Genomic DNA, 21,979 nt, shown 5'->3' on the forward strand with positions numbered 1-21,979 from the left:
ACATTGCAGTAACATGGTCTGATTATTTAAACATATCGGTAAAAAAAAAATAAATAAATAATACAACTAAAAAGCTATTTAAAAAAGTAAACCTATTTCGAAACATAAATTTCTGTCAGTTTGTATTACATATTTACTTTTAAATGTACAAGTTCTTTTATTTATTCGATAATTATAATTTTATCGCAATTTTAAAGAACATTCGATAAAATGTTAATGTTCTGCCACTGTTATGCCTGCTGAATAGCTGAATGGTCATTCCATAAGTAGTATCGAGTAGCATCGGGCATGGACTAGAAGCATCACAAGGTTTAATTAAGTAAATTTGTTGAAATAAATAGCAACAAAATGGCTACTAATTCGCGTGAACATTGCACCATGCAATGTTTTGTCGTGTTCAATTGATTATTGTTTCCAACACTCGGAATTCTTGATTTAAAAATGTAGAATGCATTTAAAGTGCTGTGCGTCGGCCAAAGTGTACAAAAAGGAAAAAAACAAGTCCATGTCGAGTGTAATATTTACACACATATCCAAATCTAACAAACACAACGCCGTGTGGCTAAATTTATGGCGTGCTAGAGACACTACAACGCTTGTCATGTTTTGTTTTGGTTTTGCAAAGTTTTCCAGTGAAGAAAGAAAACATATCGCGACACTTGCCGGCTTGTTGCGCCAATAAATTAATCGTTCCGTTTACAGTTTATAACTAGGCAGTCGCAGCCAGATCCAAAAAACCCAAGCAACAGCAGTGTTCAAGTTTCAGTTAGTGTTACAGTGACGCAATGCTTATCGCGTGCCAATTACAACAAAATCAACAACAACGTCATGGAGAATGAGACAACAAAGTGAAGACGCTCACTCTCCTTCTCTCTGCATGCAAACATAACAGAATACCTGTCTGTCTGCACTTTAAATAATTTCTGGGCCTCTTGTGCGTGTGTGTATTATATATATGCGTGTGTGTATTTGCATGTGTGTTAGCTATGTTTTCTGCGACACGATAAAAACATAGTAAATATTTATGTTTGGCAAATGAAAGGACGACTCTGTGCGACTCGACCTAGCAACCGTAATTCGCTTCAAGTCCTCTGGTTCCAAATGTCTTTGGGGCTTTGACAATGGCTCGTGGGCCATATACAAGTCATCATAGTAATATTAAGCTCAAACAATTGTGCCAAATTACGACATCAAAATGTGTAAAGAATTGTAGCGGAAACTCTCGCCACCTTAGCTATGTGATAAGCTTTCTACTCATCATTTGCTCCTGTATCTCAAACAGTTGGCAATACAAAAATGGTAAGCGCACAATTTTATAACTACTTATAGCAGTTTAATAGACATAAAATCAATCGATAGCCAGTTGATGCCGTTTTTTATTAATTTGAATGATATTCGATGGTTTCGGGGGAGAGAGGCGTATTCACAAGTTCATTAACACTCCATGTACTCACACACACATACATGAAACATGTATTTGTGTACATACGATTCTCAGCAATGTAAGAGAAGAACATGCAGTGAAAGACATTACTCTCTCTCTCTCCCTCTAACACACCCACACTCTTTCGTTTTATCTTCATCTCGCTCTGTCTATTTGTGTGTGTAGGTGTTGTAATTGTGGTTTCTGTTGCATTTTTTACGCTCCTCTTTTCAAAACTGTTTGCTAAGCCGCTTTGGCTTGACAACTTTTGCATATCGTAAAGTGCGCAGCATGCAAAATGCAACAAAAACTTTACTACATAATACTTATTATTTGGACTGTAGTATGGCCACTTCACTTGATTGCACATAATTTAAAAGGCTCAACCAAAGAGCCTCCACCTTCACCCCCCACTAGAAACGTTAATGAGCAGCAAAGCACAAAAAGCAAGTATGAGTGCTGCAAACGAGTATTCCCGACGAGAACATACTCTGTTAAAGAAATAATATTCAATATAAATTTACTTCTTAAAAGTAACTTTAGCAACTATCTATCTATTTAACATACAAGACGACGTTAAATTTACGATATAACAAATTTTAAAACAAAATTCGACTGTTCTTGAAGGCATCTATTACTGTTATTTTTTTTTGTATTCAATTTAAGTATGATTGTCAAATCTATAATCAAAACTATAATTTCCAAACTTCAGAAAACTTTTGTTATTAATACTTGAATATATTAATTAATGGAGTTTAGTTGTCCTCAATCTCAATAAGAAGGTATATTCGCTATGGTATACATTCTCAAGTATAGGGTATAGAAACTTATGTCTTAATAATTCAGTCATTTTAATAACTAATAGTGCTGCAGCAGTATACGTCTAGAGTAGACGGACGTAGTACTTTAGACCCTTTATTGCGGTCTTTTAAATATTCACAAAGCTTTGACCATAATTGTGCGGCCCTTGGCTGTATGGTTTAGAGGAGAACACACTGAAAACTAGCTCTTTGTCAAGTACGCAAATTCTCGTGAGCAATAATGTTCAAATATTTGCAATTGCTTATCAGAATTCGGCGAAAGCCATTACACGGGTATTTTTTCCTTTATCTATGAATAGTTTTCTATCATATGTATGCAATTTTATTTGTTTATTCTTTTAAATTTTGTTATTAACAAATGTCGATTGTTTTTCTTTATGTGCATTGATGTATTTTTTAAGCAAAATTGGTACAGAAGTTGCGAAACCAACTTAAATATTCATTTTTTTTTTAGTTAATACCTTTTATTTAAAAACAATGTGTTTAATACAATTAGTAGCAAAAAAAACCGTAATCATCATATAACTAAAGATCATATCTTTAACTCTAAACTCTGTCTGAATGGTTAAACAGAAAGTCAGATTGTGCAACGAGTTATTACCATTATTATAAACAAGAAAATTATTTAAGAGAAATGCAAACAGTCTGACGGGTTTAAAGCGAAGCATGTCAGCAGGTATTTAAGTTTTAATATAATTTGCATATTTGTAGGCGCACACAGGCAACTCTATTTACTCCTTATATACATGCGTGTTTGAGTGTGTGTATGTGTGAGTGGAGGCCAACTTTACACTGCCGTTGGCGTTGGCCAACTAACGAATTAAGCGCAGCATGCACGTACAAAAAACCAAAACAAAAACAAGACCTTTTTAAGGTTTTTGCTTTACTTGGGCAGGTCCCCAGTGCTAACAAGCTACATCCATATACATACACATATGTAGATACTGCATACACACACATGCACAGATGTGAATGTAGTACGCTTATGTTGTCTAAACTGCGTCTGGCCCCTTCGGTTGCTCGTAGTGGTTTTTGTTGTCTTTTTAGCCACTACTTAAAATGTCTGTGCATTGCCTACCTGCCATCCAGCCTGCCAGGCGGACAAGCGGACGGGCGGACAGACGGCCTGTGCCCTGTTGCGGCCACGGCGTCGACGGCGTCGACATATAAACATGCACATCGTTAAGAGAGACGACCCTTTTTAGCCCAGTCTGCGTTTGCGTCTCCGGTGACTTGTTTGGAGTCGGTCACCCTAGAGCTCACATCTTGCCACGCATACACACAGCCGCACACAGGCACACACACACACACACACACAACACACAGGCACACATACGCAACAACTGTGAGGAATCTGTTTTTGGGCTTGTTTTGCCTTTTTCACTACTCTTTGTTCTTCAGTAATTGCTCTGATGGCCGTTCTTTGTTTTGCTTCGATATTTTTAAAGCCGTTCGATGCTGAAACTTTTTGACTATACTGTTTACTGTGTGATATTGTACATGCAAACACACATACATACATACTCGTATGTGTATGTACGATCGGTTAAAGTTTTTACCCACAGAGTAGTCTCAATTTTCAGCTCAGATTCTGGTTAATTTGAGAGATTTTTTATGCTCTCTGAATATCCAATTTAACTTTATTCCAACATATGTTGTTGTTGATTGTTGTTTGTATAATTTTAACCTGTTGTGCATACTAATTTCTCGAAAGCTCACGAGTCCATGAAGCTCCAGGCAAACTCCACAGCAAACATCAAAGTAATGTGTGCCTGTGGTATAACGAAGATTAAATACTCTATAGATTATTTGTTAGGATGTAAGTTACTACAGTATTTACTCTACTCTGTCCTCTTCATTTGATCAAGAAAGTTATATTTCTTTAAGAAATTTAAATCTTTGAAATTAATATCTGAAATAATATCTATGTATTTTAATGTATGTACATGTTTCTTCATACCTTTCATGATTCATCAATTACTCGATGTAATCTAACAATACAATGCTTACAGATACGTTAATATAATTACTTAATATATATACTCAACCTTAGTTTGAATTATCTTTAAAGTTTAAATTGGTTAATTACTTTTTTAAACAAAAACAGTCAACTCAAAAACTCCTCCATTTTGTCGAACTACTTTTTTGCTGAGACGCAAGAAAAGCTTTGTGAAAATGTTTTAGCTGATTATTAAGCGCATCATTAATGGGCTACAAAAGGATTCTCAAACAATTGTCTTTGAGCTCGAAGGTTGTCAAAGGTGCAAGCATGTTGTTGATAGTGGTTTCCGTTTGCTGCTTGCATTAGTTGATTACAGGGTATAATAACAATAACAAAACGTCAAAGCAAAACCGGCAGGCAGTTGATACACATGTAAAGGCTGCTTCCTCAAAGGAAAGCCTTGTGAAGAGTTTGTTACAACAACAAAAATAGCGACTACAACGACAACGACAACGACAACAACATGCTTAAATGACAAACACAGTTGGCAGCACCAACCAGCAACAATAACAATAACAACAACGGCTGCACAAACAAATCATTGATGCGCTTTGCGCTTGCATTCGTATGCGTGTGTGTGTAAATCTATCAATGGCCCCATTTGTAATGTATGTACGTATGTATGTGTATGTGGTACATTGCTATCTCGCTTGTTTCGCTGGGTCCCTCGTGAAGCGGCACCAGGGCTGCATTCGCAGGCAAGTGCAAAAGCATATCATTCACAATTAATGTGTTGATATACAAATCGTCTTTTGTTTATAATTTATCTCTCAAATTACGCTCAACTAGTTGGTAACGCCGCTTTGAAGCTCTGGGAAATGCTAATTAACGCCAAACCAGGAAAACACACATGTATGTACATACATATGTAGAGAATGAGAGTGAGAAACAGAGAGAGAGACAGACAGAGAGAGAACCCAACAAGAATAGCCAAAGAGTGTACCGCATTACCCATTATTGCAACATTTGCTTTCGATTCCAACCGCTTTCATTCACTTCCTGCATACACAATGTGTGTGTGTGTGTGCGTATTTGTGTAAATATGCAGAGAATGTCATTAACCCTGCTGACCAATGCATTGGTATCTTAATAATGACATTTATTTGTAATGTGCTAACTTTTACAGCTTAACGCAACATGCCATGTTATAGTATGTAATTACCTCTATATCAATTTGAATTACTCATTCGCCACTTTAAGTACTCTTCAACTGTCTGGCAAACTTTGTTATTCAACTTATTTCCATCAACTTGTAGCTTGTATGTTTTAATTGCATTAAATTACTATATTTGCCTATAAAGCTGAAGACGCAACATCAGATCAGATGATTACAATTTCCCTCTTCTAAAGGATAATTTTTGGTTTTCTTTTTTTTTTCTTAAGTGGTTAATCTTAACGTAATAAAAGTTGTAGTATTCAGATTTCTTTCAATAAAAACTGTATTTTTTTAGTATGTATAGTATTATAAAAAACTTTCAATTATTCTTAATAATTACCATTTCCGTAATTACTAATTAGCCGCAGATAACGCGCTAAATAAATGGAAAAGATTGACAAACGAATGGAAAAAGTAAAGAAATCGTAAAGAGAGGAGATTTCAGACATTAATCATAATATTTATCGCTGAGCATAAACTAAACGTAAAGCACAATCTCTTATCCATAAGCTAAAGCAAGCATAATTATTATGAAGATTACGAGCCAAGATCGATAAGATCGTCTCCAAGACCCAACTTCGACTTTAACTCGGTCGCTTCTTAACGAGCCTTAACACAAGGTGTCAGATGGAGGCAACGGCAACATGTTAAATCATTTGCTTAACTTTGTTCTTCCTGGGTTTTATGTTCTTTTCTTTTCTTTTTTGGTTTTTTGTTATTTTGGTTTGTTGGTTTGTTGTTTTTGCTGTTTTCTGCTCGACTACCTGGGGTTCAACGGGTTACCGCATAAATTTTGACAAAAGGTGCCCAAAGGCAGATACTACAACAATAAGATATTTATATGAATTTTATTCGCTGTCTGACTCTCTGTTTGCCTTTAAGTGTGTCTGTGTTAACAAGATGAAAACAATATTTAAACCAAAATCTCCATACACAAAAAGAAACAACAAATGACTATTGTATTTGTCTATTGTAATAAAAACCAAACAGCATTTTTTTGAACGAAAATGCGAATTTATTTCATATTTTATTTGCATGTGAAAAGCATGTGTATCTGTATACTATATAAATTGGATATTCCGTAATACATATGGTAATAAGCACAGTGAACACTCGGAAACTATTTTAAAGATTTAAATCCGTACAAAAAGTCTCTGCGAATTCTTTGCTGTCGTTTTCAACTCTCGAGTGTTTACTGTCGTCAATCTTTTGACTTAATTGCAGCATTTTGATGATCTAAGTTCACTTTTGTTATGTTAAGTAAATGGCGTCTGACAATAAATTGCTTTGAAGGCAATTTTATTGTCACCTCTCGAGACCATAAAACGTTACCCACTGTTAAGTATAGTAATTAATATCTAAGTATGTAATTAATGCATACTTAAATTCTGAAATTTATAACCTTTATTTACATTTGAATCGCAAAAAAGAAATCGATTCCAAACGATTGGCAGATTTTGCTCAGTTTTCAACTCATTTGGAACAGTCTAGATGAGTGCAACTTATTTTATATACCTATTTGATTGTTTTTGTTGGTTTCAAATTTCTTTAAGGAATTGAATTAAATTTGAAATCAAGTTTATTTATATTGATGACTGCTTTACTTAATAATCTTGAATAATAATAATCTTGAAAGCTATACAAAATTTTACAAAATAATTGAGAAAATTTTAAACAATGTACAAAGCGTATCAGTTTATGTTCCTGCCATATGGTTGAAGCATCTCAACAGTTGTTATCGTTAAATAATAATAAACAGCATTACTATATAATTTAACTGCCATAGTAACGAGCTGCAAGGGATACTTCCATAAAAAAATATAGAATGTTATAAGGTATCTTCAACAGGCTGAAAATAATTATTCTTGCATGTTTTGTTGTTTGGGGCTCTTCGAGGGGCCCGCATTCATTGTGCTGTGCTGTGCTGCCTCCAACTAATACATTAAGCTCGGGCAGTCAGCAAGCCAAGCAGACAGGCAATGTTCAGGGCCTGCAATCTTGATGGGGCTACAGTTTATGGCCGAGCGGAGAACTGCAGCAGCTACTATCAAAACGAAACGAGACGAAACGCGAAAGCGCGAGTGGATACATATATTGCCACAAAATTAACCAGGCAAACATTTGACGGCACTACAGTGATCACTTGCTAACGTAAAAATGTTGTTAATTTTTGTGATTTAATGCTCGCTCTAAATCCATTTACATCATATTTAATTGATCCTTGCATGCAATGACTATATACATTTCGATACAAATTCTTTTCATTAGTAATAATGTATTGGCACACTCATATGATGAATACCAACAAATTTGCAATTATCTGCAATATGCAACTAAACTAATATGTATGTATGTTAATGTAATGTATTGACACATTCATTTTGAATACCAAAAAAATGTGCAATTATCTGCAATATGCAATTAAACTAATCTGTATGTTAATGTAATGTATTGGCACATTCATTTTGAATACCAACAAATTTGCAATTATCTGCAATATGCAATTAAACTAATCTATATGTTGAATTGAAACTTGTTCGTTAAAAAATTGTACAATATTTTTGTTTAGTTAATAACAGGTAAACTTATCAGCCTTAATGCGTTTAACTAAAAATTGTTCATAAGAAATTCAAATAGTGCCATTACAAGCAATGCAGTTAAGCTAAAAAATTGATATTTGCAATGTGCAATTAAACTAATCTGTATGTTAAACTGTACACAAATTGAACAATATTTTTGTTTAGTTAATAACAGGTAAATTTATCAGCCTTAATGCGTTTAACTAAAAACTGTTCATAAGAAATTCAAATATTGCCATTACAAGCAATGCAGTTAAGCTAAAAATTGTAATTTTGCGATGTGCAATTAAATGATAGAAGAATGCAAAGCTGCATTTTATTATTACATGAATTTGTGATCCATTTGATAGATATTCAATTTCTTGCTAGCGAGAGCTCACTGTGGTAGCAAATAAGTAACAGCAGCGGAAAAATATTAACACAATATTTTGCACACGAATGGCAACTTGAGCTGAGTTGTTCGCTGAGCTGCCTCTGCCTCTGCTGCGCTGCTCTGCGGCTGTCGAGGCTAGGGCAGCGGTTGTGGCTGCTGCTGCTGCTGCTGCAACTTCTGGCCAACCCACATCGTTATCATAATATGAATTGTGGTGCCTAGACCTGGCCATGGTTCAAACTAGTTGCAGTTGCTGCTGTTGTTGTTGAAAAATGTGTATGTGTGGGCGGGGTGCAGATTGCTGATGCTGATGTTGATGCTGCCATAGCTGTTGCTGTTGCTGCTGCTGCTGCAGATGTAGTTGTGGCATGAGGCAAGAGGCAGCAGCACTGAAGCCTCGTTATGTGCATGTGCTTGGCTGGATGCCCTACTCTGGTCTGGTCTAGGCTGGGGTGGCGATGTGGCGATGCCACTCCACGTTGCCTACTGCACCATCAGCAGAACTTTATGCGCTGACTAGGCTCAAGCTACCACCAGTTGTCGGAGTTTGCATAGCACTCCTCCCCCCTTTTGCCCCGTCACGTATTTGGCACAAGTATTTAATTAGAAAGCACTTTAAAGCATTTGAATTTAAAACAACAACAACACCAGAACCAGAACAGGAAATGTAAATTGAAAAGGCAGAGAGCACAGGGTATCTGGTATTCGAGCATGCCCAATTGAACGACAGCAAACCTCCTCAGGTCCCCTGAAGCGTAAACGAGAAGCTGAGTTTTGGCAAGTCTTTGTGAACGTGCAAATTGCATGCTGTGCAAGTTAATAGCCTTTGGAAGAGTAGACAGCGCAGACATGGCGAGGGGTAATGGAAGAACTAAGAGAGAGAGAACGAAATGGTGAAGAAGAGGAGAAGAGAAGAGGCAACGGGAAGTGGCTGCTAACGAGTTGAGTCCACGCTTCGTGAATGCTTGCCAAAATGGAAATGTCGAAGAAGAGGGGAGCAGAACGAGGGAAAGAGAGAGAGTCACTCGAACATGGAGGCTTAGCTCTGGGCCCAAGATTAGATCAACACATTGGCTCGGCTGCCTCTTCAGACTGTACAAAATACATTTGAATGTCTCGTCATGCAAATGGAAATGTCATCGACTGGCGAAGTCTCTGCCTTTTAGCATTTTACAATTTAGTATTCACCATTTACCATTCACCATTTATCATTGTAATATTATTTTGAAGATATTAAATAAAACATGAAGCACGCTCACACAAACAATGCCCATGAAAACATAACAACATCCTGGCCAGCCACATTCTGACCGTTGCCGCCCCCTTTGGTTGAACTCCTTCCTCGCCGCTCCTCCCCGCATCTGGCTCCCCTTCTGGCTCTTAAAAGCTCTGCCTGGTTTGCCCCTTTTGGGCAAAGTTGCCTTTTCCACTTTTGAGTTGTTCGCAGCTGCAATTTTTTCGATGGTTTCGCATTGTTGATGATGTTTGCATGATAAGAGGCAGCTTCGCATCCCAACCAACTTCAGATCAATCTTAAAGCTGCGACTTTTGTGTACCCTGTAAAATATTAAATATAAATTATGTTGAATCTTTCCTGAATTGCACTCTGAAGTCTTTTCTTCCTTCCTTCCCTTTTAGCTTTCACCACTAAGTTGATTTGCCTTAAGCGAAAGAGTTTCCTGAAATTTGCAAATGCCCCACGATATTATTATTCAGTGAACAAGACTGTAAAGTAATTAAAATTATCAGTACCATTGTGTAGTGAGATAGCCCATTTCTTTATCGAAAGCATACAATAAACACGACTATTAATTAAAGAATTTCAATAATCTTAATGTTATTTCATACATGAAGCCCAGGCAATCGTGTTATGGCTTAATTTGGTAGCAAACTTAATGTTATTTACCATGTTCGTTTGGCTTGTTAACAGACCCATAAAGTTGATGATGTACGCACACTTGTGGCCAGCTCTGGACGAGACCAGAAGTCAGTTTATCGGACAGGGACAGCCAGCCGCCTCTTCCATGTTTATTTTGAACCTTTTTAAATGTTAATGCAGACCTTGGTCGACTATGTGCCTCTCGCTCCTCTTCGCGTAATATTGTTGTTGTTGTTTGAGGTTTTTGCAATGATGTTTTTGTTATGGCTTGTGTTGCATTTTAAACGCGATTGCCTTCTGCCTGCTGATGAGGGATCCAGAAACAAGTTGATGAGCAGCACCCAGGCAAAAGCTGTCTTTAAAACAGTCACTTCACGGAGTGAACTGGACGCCATAGAAATTCGTAATAACTGTTTACAGCTACAAAGATAAAATAGTAAATTTATATGTACATATGTTGTAATCAAATGGATTTTCTATTAGTTTCATTTACAATATAATTGAATATACATAATTCCTGCCTTTCTGGTTAGTTTTTGTCTTTAATATTACTGACCACCTTTTAACCGGCACAACACAATCTCCATGCCCACTCTGTGGTGGCAGCCTAACTGTGGATCATATCCTCGACACCTGTCCAAATTTAAAGAGCATTAGGGTTTCCGAGTTTGGTTCCCAGATACCTTTACACCTCCTACAAATCCCTTCAAATGATAATTTTATGAAAATGTACAATTTTATAATGTAAACTAAATGTAAGGTATTATAAGTACCGACAGTTTTTTCGAGTTGAAGGCCCCAGCTGCCAGTACTCTCTTCTCTATTTAAATGTAGTATTAAATACTAGATTTAATATAATAAATAAATAAATATTACTGACATTAAGTATAGACTTTTGAGACATTGGTCTAGACTCTAGACCTGATGAATGTTAACCATGGCAAGCAAGCTGGCAAATCCAAATGAAAAAGTTGTCCAAAAGTTTGCTTTGTAATTATAAAAGTTTTAGTATTTGCAACGAAAGTCCACCGCAAGAAACAAAGTTTAAGCATAAAAGTTGCAAAAAAGGCGACCGAGTCGAAACAGAACAAAATGCACTTTGCATTTTCCACCTTTTGCTGCCAAAAAAAAACAAATTAATAATGTGCACCAAAAAATTATGTATAATATAAGAAAGTTACTTTACCGAAAGAAAAACAAATAAGTATTATCAAAGTTATGGACTTTGTTGTTGCGAAAAATATTGTGGAGCTAACAATTAAGATTAGTAGAAGGAATTAAATATACTCAAAAAGAAAAGAATCAGGAATGGATTTGGGAAATTACCAAACACCAAACCACTGACAAATTTTCACCCTGTAAGGAAAGTAAATACTTATTGTTAGTCTCAACGAAAGAGACAATTCTGGAAATACAAAAAAAGTTTTAAAATTTTCACTTTAATTCTTAAATATTTTAGAGAAAGTATAACTCTATGGCTCATAAAACATATTGTATTCTGACTATCGATTTTGCGTTGGATTTAGTAATTAATGAAATGAATTACTCTCAAGTTTTGTAGCTTTTTTAAGGTAATACAAACTTTAATACTCGTAGTGTCTCCTTCTCTAGAGCACAGAGCACATTGTTAAATAAGTTTGCGGGGGAAGTTTTTGCAGTCAGTTTATGTGCACTGCGCCATTTTGTCTTTTAATCCGTCCAGCAAATAGAACAACAACGGGGGCTTAAATAATGGAAATTGCAGGAACGTTGGGTAGGCAACTAACGGGCGGGCAGAAGAAGAGGAGGGCTTGTTGACTAGTTGGCAGGCAGGCAGGCATACAGGTCTCTCTCTTGTTGAGGACCACGAGCAGGACCAGAACGGGAACGACAAGCGCTGTCCTTTCTGGCTGACTGTCTGCTTGACGGCTGGTTGCCTATTTAGCTAGCCAAGCTCTCAACACATTTAAATAGCTGAGAACTTCCGTTGTAACTAGCGCAGAGCCGGAGACAGGCACGGCACCACTAGCATTGCCTCGACCCAACTGGCACCAGGCACAGCTCCAGTTCAGTTCAGTTCAGTTCGGTTCAGTTCTAGTTGCAGCTGTAGCTGCAGCATAATGCGACCACTCAGCGAGACTGGAGTGGTTGTGCTGCTCTGTTCTGTTCTGTTCTGGGGAGTGGAGTGGAGAGGAGGAGGGGGGCATGGCTGCTACGAGAGACGGACCAGGTTGCAAATGCAATGCTCACACAAAGTTTTGTTAGCTCAACGTATCCCGTTGCAACAATAACGCTACTTGCACCCATTTAGCATTAAATGTTGTTATTGTAATTCCGGTTGCTGCCACTGGCAATTGGACCCTGCCAACTGTAAACTGAAACTGCTGGCGTTGACTCGTTCACCTGAATTAAGTCAGAACAAGCCCAAGCAAGATCCGCTGCCAATCCCAAAGGCTGCGCATCCGTTGAGCATCCACTAATTGCAACGTGCTGCTTTGCACACCTTCAAATTGAGCAATTTATTAACTTTACACAATATAAGATGATATGTAATTGGTTTTCCAGAAGCGTGCCACACTAATTGTGCTTGCCAAGATCCAATTAATCTGTTTAGTGCCGATTGTACAAATAAACATTTCCAATGAATTTCTGCTGTGTTTAATCTTTATTATTATTGCGTGACTCATACAAACGTTTTAACAAGCTGTGGTCTACTGATCGATTATTTGTATTCAAAAAGATTTACTATTTTTAAGTCTTTAAAATAAAATTTAAGTTTGTATACCAACTTCTTACAATTATGCGATTAATCCAAAGATCTATATAGTATATAATTAATTATTTTATGAGAAATACAATAAAACTTCAATGTGGCATTTGATTCACTTTGTATTTGGTTCTTACACTAGTCAGCCTATATAAATGTTTTCATTTGTACTACATTACATTTTATTTTAAAACTAGTAGCAAATAAATAGTTTAATATAATTAAGATTGATTGTTTTTGATATCTTCCTACTGCTTACATATTAAATATGAACGACTTTTCCAACACCTTGTAAAATCATAATTGATGGGAATCTCTAATTATAATGAATTTACATTATTTAACAGATAAAAAGCTTTTCATAAAGAAAAAAGTTTTCAATTTCGAAAAAACGGGAATTACATAATATCAGACTATGATATCTTCAGCAGTATAACTTTTACCGTGCATAGTTTAGTCATCGAACGAATCAGTCAGTCAAGACAAACAACTCTATAAACATATATAACTTAGATAGATTTGCAAGTTTTAAGATGACGTAAACGTTGCGTTAAAAATATATTGAATTTTGTCAATAATTTGTATTTCTTTAATACATACTTGTCATGCAGTCGTTCCTTTTAATTTGAACTACCTTCGCTCAGTTGCATGTAAGCTGGAAAAGTTTGAAAATTCATAAACAATTAAATCACTTGCAGCTGCAACGCCCACTTGAAAGCACCACAACACCACCTACAACCAGTTTAACCACTGCAGTGGTGCGTAGTTGTAATTTGCATGTTGTTAACCATTCGACAGTTGACTTGTTGTGTCAGAGGAAGGTGTGCAGAATTTCATATGCATTAGCACAACAAACCGAATGGGGGGAGAATTATAATTGGATTAAGCAAAACGTGGGATCGCATGCAAACAGGATTGAGCACCTAATTGGGATATGCCAAGAGACCGACAGAATGTTGGATTCAGCGGCATAAATAAGAGTCAAAGAGCTAACTGAAGTGGGTGCGGGAATGGTTATAAATTATCGTTTATTGAGCTTTGTAGTTGTCGAAGATAGAAGTGCTAGAAATATATGTTGAAGAAACAGAATCTCGAGAATAGTTTGCATTATAAAAACTAGTCACAATTAATGATTATTTATTTTCACCTGTTGACTCCTATTATAACCGGAGAAATAGTGACATGATTTTCAATCGTTTGTATTTAAAATCTAGCTAAAGACTTCAAACTTAAAGAACTTACAGACTGATATTGTATATCAGTCAAATGTTGTCGTTGATCGTGATTTGTCGATAGTTCTTTAATAAAATTACCAAACAATACTCTATTTCTTTATGAATATTTTGTATTTAATAATATAATAATAATAATTTTGAATTCAATAGTATAATAAGTGTGAAAAACTACTGAATCTCAAGTATAGAAGAATGTACTTATAACGTTTACCCCTATAGTAATAGTGAAAAATTTGCAGACAGACACAGATACGAATATTGTTGGTCTTGATTTCTTCCTGCGTTATATATATTTTTTGGCTTTTACTACAGTTTGAAAACTATACTGTATTATGAATAAGATTATAGAGTCCAGAAGAATATACTAAAATGTGTTTACACCTATTATTTTTAATATATCATTATCAAATTAAATATCAGAGCCGGATGCTAAACCAACTTTTTCGTTTGTTTCGATTTTCAGTGCATGGAGGACCCGTCTCATCCTCGCTGGTTGCTGGAGGTCCCTCCGCTCCTGGACAGTTCATTAACACGCCAGCAACGCTGTTATTCACCACCCGCCATGACATCCAAGTGGCGAACATAACAAAGCCAACGGGCGGTCCACAAATCGATGTGATTGTCAAGGACTTGGCCGAGGCGATGGCCATTGATTTCTACTACGCCAAGAACCTTGTATGCTGGACAGACTGTGGCCGTGAGAAGATCGAGTGTGCGCAGACGAACTCGACGCTGCCATTGGCCAAGGCGCCCAAGCAAACTGTGATATCGAGCGGTCTGGACAAGCCGGAGGGATTGGCAATCGATTGGTATACGGACAAGATATATTGGACCGATGGCGAGAAGAATCGCATCGAGGTGGCCACACTCGATGGACGCTACCAGAAGGTCCTCTTCTGGACGGAACTCGATCAGCCTCGTGCCATTGCCGTTGTGCCCGCCAAGCGATTGCTCATTTGGACGGACTGGGGCGAGTATCCGAAGATCGAGCGCGCAAGCATGGATGGAGATCCGCTGACTCGCATGACTCTTGTCAAGGATAATGTGTTCTGGCCCAATGGTCTAGCTGTGGACCTGGAAAGCGAGCTTATCTACTGGACTGATGGCAAATTTCGTTTTATCGATGTGATGAAACTAGATGGCAGCAATCGACGCACCATAGTCAACAATCTGAAGTACCCGTTCAGCTTGACGTACTTTAACAATCGTTTATACTGGACGGATTGGCTGCGTGGTTCCCTCAATGCTTTGGATCTGCAGACAAAGGAGCTGAAGGAGCTCATTGATACGCCCAAGGCGCCGAATTCAGTGCGCGCCTGGTCGCCATCGCTGCAACCGTATGAGGATAATCCCTGCAGTCACAATAATGGCAACTGCTCGCATCTTTGTCTGCTGGCGACCAACGCCCAGGGATACAGCTGCGCCTGTCCCACAGGCGTCAAGCTCCTCTCATCCAACAGCTGTGCCAACGGCTCGCAGGAGATGCTTTTCATTGTGCAGCGAACGCAGATTAGCAAAATCTCCCTGGACTCGCCCGATTATACGATCTTTCCTCTACCACTGGGTAAGGTTAAGTATGCCATAGCCATTGATTATGACCCGGTGGATGAGCACATTTACTGGTCCGATGTGGAGGCTTATACGATAAGACGTTCCCATGCGGATGGCAGTGGAATTACGGACTTTGTTACCTCCGAGGTGCGACATCCCGACGGCCTGGCCCTCGATTGGCTTGCGCGTAATTTATACTGGACGGATACGGTAACGGATCGCATTGAGGTCTGTCGCCTGGATGGTTCTGCACGCAAGGTGCTGATCTATGAACACTTGGAGGAGCCGCGTGCCATTGCAGTGGCGCCTTCACTTGGTTGGATGTTCTGGAGCGATTGGAACGAGCGCAAGCCCAAGGTTGAACGTGCTTCGCTCGACGGTTCCGAGCGAGTGGTGCTTGTCTCTGAGAATCTGGGCTGGCCCAATGGCATTGCCCTGGATATTGAGCATAAGACGATCTATTGGTGTGATGGCAAGACGGACAAGATCGAGGTGGCCAACATGGATGGCTCTGATCGTCGAGTTGTCATTAGTGATAATCTGAAGCATCTGTTCGGTCTGAGCATCTTGGATGATTATCTCTACTGGACAGATTGGCAGAGACGTTCCATCGATCGAGCGCACAAAATCACGGGCAACAATCGCATCGTTGTTGTCGATCAGTACCCCGATCTTATGGGTCTGAAAGTGACACGACTGCGCGAGGTGCGGGGTCAGAATGCGTGTGCAGTGCGGAATGGAGGTTGCTCGCATCTTTGCCTGAATCGCCCGCGTGATTACGTCTGCCGCTGTGCCATTGACTACGAGCTGTCCAACGATAAACGCACTTGTGTGGTGCCAGCTGCGTTCCTGTTGTTCTCGCGCCAGGAGCACATCGGACGCATCTCCATCGAATACAACGAGGGCAACCACAATGACGAACGCATTCCATTCAAGGATGTGCGGGATGCGCATGCCTTGGATGTCTCGGTGGCTGAGCGTCGAATCTATTGGACGGATCAGAAGACCAAATGCATATTTCGCGCCTTCCTCAACGGATCCTATGTGCAACGCATCGTCGACTCGGGTCTGATTGGTCCCGAGGGTTTTGCTGTCGATTGGCTGGGACATAACATCTACTGGGCTGATGCGGAGGCGCGTCGCATTGAGGTGGCTCGACTCGATGGCAGCAGTCGTCGCGTGCTGCTCTGGAAGGGCGTCGAAGAGCCACGCTCACTTGTGCTGGAGCCACGACGTGGCTACATGTACTGGGCGGAGTTGCCATCGGATTCGATACGTCGCGCAGCTATGGACGGCAGCGAGCTGCAGACGATTATAGCGAATGCCAATAATGTGGTCGGGTTGACCTTTGACCAGGACACCAGACGTCTCTACTGGTCAACCCAACAGCGCCCGACGATCGAGTGCGCCGACTGGGATGGCAAGCGGCGTCAGGTGCTGGTCAGCAGTGACATGGTTGAACCGTACGCCATCTCGCTGTACCAGGACTATGTCTACTGGAGTGATTGGAATACGGGAGACATTGAGCGTGTTCACAAGGTAACCGGACAGAATCGCAGCCTAGTTCACTCGGGCATGACGTACATCACCTCGTTGCTGGTCTTTAACGACAAACGACAGACGGGAGTGAACTCGTGCAAGATCAACAATGGCGGCTGCTCCCATTTGTGCCTGGCACAACCCAGCCGACGTGGCATGACTTGTGCGTGTCCCACACACTATCAGCTCGCCAAGGATGGTATCTCATGCATTCCGCCACGTAACTACATTATATTCAGCCAGCGCAACAGCTTCGGCAGACTGCTGCCCAATGCCACCGACTGTCCCAATGTCCCGCTGCCAGTGTCAGGAAAGAATATTCGCGCCGTCGACTACGATCCCATCACGCATCATATTTACTGGGTAAGTGACAGATTCGATCTTAGTATACCGTGTCTGACCTTTATTCTCGATAGATCGAAGGACGTAGTCACAGCATTAAACGGTCCCTGGCCAACGGCACCAAGGTGAACGTTTTAGTCAACAGCGGTCAACCATTTGACATTGCCATCGATATTATTGGACGACTGCTGTTCTGGACGTGCTCTTACTCCAACAGCATTAATGTGACCAGGTGAGACTTTTACTACTACTGTCTGCCTTTAAAATCGTCGTCATCTTAATAAGACCAAACTATACTAATTTGTTGTAGCAATCTTTAACTTTGCTCTACATTTTAGCCACTTTTCCTGCTAATTTTATTAGTTTTAGGTTCTTGCATCAATTTCTTGCAATTTTTTATTGAATGACTTTCCGTCCATTCACAGTTTCCTTGGGGACCCGATTGGTGTCATTGACACCGGCGACTCGGAGAAGCCGCGCAACATTGCCGTGCATGCAATGAAGCGTCTTCTCTCTTCTGGTCGGATGTGGGCAATCATCAAGCCATAATTCGAGCGCGCGTCGATGGCAACGAGCGAATGGTGCTGGCCTTTAAGCTGGAGGGAGTCACAACCCTTGCGCTAGATCAGCAATCGGATATGATTTACTACGCACACGGCAAGCGTATCGACGCCATGGACATCAACGGCAAGAATGTGTAAGTAGATTTGAACTAGTCAAACAAATTTCTTCTGAAGGATGATTAGACAGAATATTTGACTAATTCGTTTAAATCCGGCTTAACACCTTTATTAAACTTGCATTATTTTGTTTACAGCAAAACACTCGTGTCCATGCACATCTCGCAGGTGATTAACATTGCAGCATTGGGCGGCTTCGTCTATTGGCTGGACGACAAGACAGGTGTGGAACGTGTGACGGTGACTGGGGAGCGACGTTCGGCTGAATTGCAGCGTCTCCCACAGATCACGGACATACGCGCTGTTTGGACACCAGATGCGAAGCTGCTCAGGAATCACACTTGCCTGCACAGTCGTACAAAGTGCTCGCACATTTGCGTAGCTTCTTCAGATGGCTTAACGCACTCGAGAGACATTTGCTCGTGCCCCAAGCATCTGATGCTGCTGGAGGATAAGGAGAACTGTGGTGCACTGCCCGCCTGTGGACCGGATCACTTCACTTGTGCCGCGCCTGTGGCCAGCGATATGAACAAGGACTGCATACCAGCATCGTGGCGCTGCGACGGTCAAAAGGATTGCCCCGACAAGTCAGACGAGGTGGGCTGCCCTTCGTGCCGGGCGGATCAGTTTAGCTGCCAGTCGGGCGAGTGCATCGACAAGTCGCTTGTCTGCGACGGTACCACTAACTGTGCCAACGGTCACGACGAAGCCGACTGTTGCAAGCGACCCGGCGAGTTTCAATGTCCCACCAGCAAGGTGATTATTGTTTGAATACATATATTTTTGCTTGTACTAAATTCAGACTCTTCCCCCTTAGCTCTGCATATCTTCTGCTCTGCTCTGCGATGGCTGGGAGAACTGTGCCGATGGTGGCGACGAGTCCATCGATATTTGCCAGCAGCGCAGCATGGCGCCCGCATCGGATAAGCGCGCCTTTATGATATTGATCGGCGCCACCATGGTCATAATTTTCTCCATCGTTTACTTGCTCCAATTCTGTCGCACACGCATTGGCAAAAGCCGCACAGAGCCCAAGGATGATCAGGCGTCGGATCCACTTTCGCCATCGACGCTTAGCAAATCGCAGCGCGTCTCGAAGATTGCCTCCGTAGCGGATGCGGTACGAATGTCGACGCTTAACTCGCGCAACAGCATGAACTCGTATGATCGCAATCATATAACTGGTGCCTCCAGTTCTACAACCAATGGCAGCAGCATGGTCGCGTATCCGATAAATCCGCCACCATCGCCAGCAACACGTTCGCGTCGTCCGTATCGGCACTACAAGATCATCAATCAGCCGCCGCCACCTACGCCATGCTCCACAGATATTTGCGATGAATCCGACTCGAATTATACGAGTAAATCTAATAGCAATAATAGTAATGGTGGCGCCACCAAACTGTCATCGAGCTCAGCAGCCGCTTGCCTGCAATATGGATACGATAGTGAACCGTATCCGCCACCTCCGACGCCACGCTCGCATTATCACAGCGATGCGCGTATTGTGCCGGAGTCATCGTGCCCGCCATCGCCATCCTCCCGCAGCTCCACCTACTTTTCGCCGCTGCCGCCGCCACCGTCACCGGTGCAATCTCCAAGTCGCGGATTCACGTAACATTTTGAATTCCACTTGTAAGGAAGGAAAGAAGCAGTGAAGCATTTTATAGCATTACTTATCGCAGTCCAACCTGCTGCTCGTGCTAACTATTGTACATACTTGTGTATGCTTAATTTGTTTTCTTTAACCAATTGTATTATTATGACACTATTTGGTTAGCAATGGGCCAAAAAACGTATCGGCGCGTGTAAATAGATTAAACTTAATTATGTAATTCTATTTTTATATATAAAAATGTATGTTTTCCGATCTCGTTAAGTATCATTTGCCGGACGAAAGTAATTGTTAATAGCAACAAAACAAACACGAAAAGTTCGCCAATAATAGACTGCAAGTTTTTAAGCATTTCGATTAGATATTAAAGTCAAACGAATTAATCATACAAAATACCGTAACAAATGTAACAAATATGCAAATTGAACTTATTCCGCGTGCCAAATTTTCTAAATACACAACATATGTTTATTTATTTCTAGCCAATATACATATACATATATGTATGTACATGTACTCATCATTTATATATACATATCTATACTAAACATACATATATGTATGTATATGTATTTTGAGAACGTTTAACACTTTGTTTATACTTATTTCGATTTGTAAGTGTAAATAGCCAATTGATTAGTATTACCAATTAAGCAATATCGACGAAATGCGCAGCTAATTTAATTGTAATCTAATTGTTATAAACACCAAAAAGTGCCTCAGTAATATTGTGTGTGTTTTATTGTTTAATTCTTGACAACAACAACAAACAAATCGATGATAATTCTTTAATTCCGAGAGAATCAATAAATAGTTATCCAAATACATGCGCTTAAGTGCATGTGTAGTTTTTGCAATATTTAAACATACATATTTATAGTTAATCATAGTTAATATAATTGTATAATTAAACCAACCATCTAAGCATACAAACCCATTATTTTTTTCAAATATAAAAGAGCAGTATTTTATAACATATCTAACAACTTTTTTATGAAAAAACTTCGTTTTATTATTATCACCCTATAGAATCTATAATATTAATCTATGTATATGATAGTATAGTCTGTTATATGCTAGAGCCTTTTTCAGATATAAAGTTTGCTATTAATACTCATTTTATTCTTTCTAGACAGAAAATCATTTTAAACAACATTTTCAATAGCCAACAACCTTCTTTGTAGTCGAGTAAGAAACCATCACTTTTTTATTGGAATACAAAATTATGCATTTTTAGAAATCGTTTAATTAAAGAAAAATTTCTTTACAATTTATTTTATACAAGTACAGTACTAAAGAAACTTTAATTTTATAAATCTACCTAACAAAATATTACTAATTTTTTCAAGTGGAGTGTTCTTTATCCATACCTTGCTTTGAATCTGATTTTATTGAGTTTCTTGACTGTCTAGCCCGAAATGCAATGTATTTATTAATAGCGGCTGGGTACGTTGGTCGCAACAACCCTTCAGCGGAATTTGGTAATTAGCGTAATAATCGAAATCCAATTTTGTGTATCATCAGTACAATCAGAGTCGTTGGGATTTGAAAGTTGCACCTGAAGCCAGTTGACTATCATCATTGGAACTGTTTGCTTCCCTTGACTTTCGGAATTCAATGCCCAACAATTGGCATCGCAAGTTACTGGACAGACTACTGCTGCTGGGCTGCTATTATGCCATATTTATTGGCACATTGAGCAGTGTCGTGGATTATGAAAGGCAGCGCATTTACTCGAAACAATGGTTCACCGTGTGCGCTTACATCAGCAACATTGTGATCCTGGCTAGCCTGCCTATGCTCGCCATGTTTTTGACGTCCTGGGATTCGAGTTTTCAGGATAATATGATTATACTACACACGGATCGTTGGATGGTCATGACACGAATACTGCTAATGGTGATCATCATTGTTTTTCGCCGGAAACGCGAGCGTGTCTTTTTGCAACTAACACGCTGGATTTTTAAGTTAGACAAGCGCTTTGTACGCTCTTGGTTGCCTACGACAGCAGCGACTAATCGCCAACTGGACTGCATCC

At 39.7% G+C, this 21,979-nt stretch overlaps 1 protein-coding gene across 1 annotated transcript; it reads left to right on the forward strand.

The window, feature by feature from the left end:
• Positions 1–262: 262 nt before the first annotated feature.
• Positions 263–20,919, forward strand: LOC132789418 (low-density lipoprotein receptor-related protein 6). Its single transcript, XM_060797425.1, is given in 7 exon segments — positions 263–1,299; positions 14,678–17,667; positions 17,721–17,878; positions 18,072–18,156; positions 18,159–18,343; positions 18,464–19,082; positions 19,144–20,919. Coding segments are annotated over 7 exon segments (5,016 nt in total). The 5' UTR covers positions 263–1,121; the 3' UTR covers positions 19,945–20,919.
• The last annotated feature ends 1,060 nt before the right edge of the window (positions 20,920–21,979 follow it).

Source organism: Drosophila nasuta, chromosome 3, assembly GCF_023558535.2.
Source record: "Drosophila nasuta strain 15112-1781.00 chromosome 3, ASM2355853v1, whole genome shotgun sequence".
Lineage (NCBI taxonomy): Eukaryota > Metazoa > Arthropoda > Insecta > Diptera > Drosophilidae > Drosophila > Drosophila nasuta.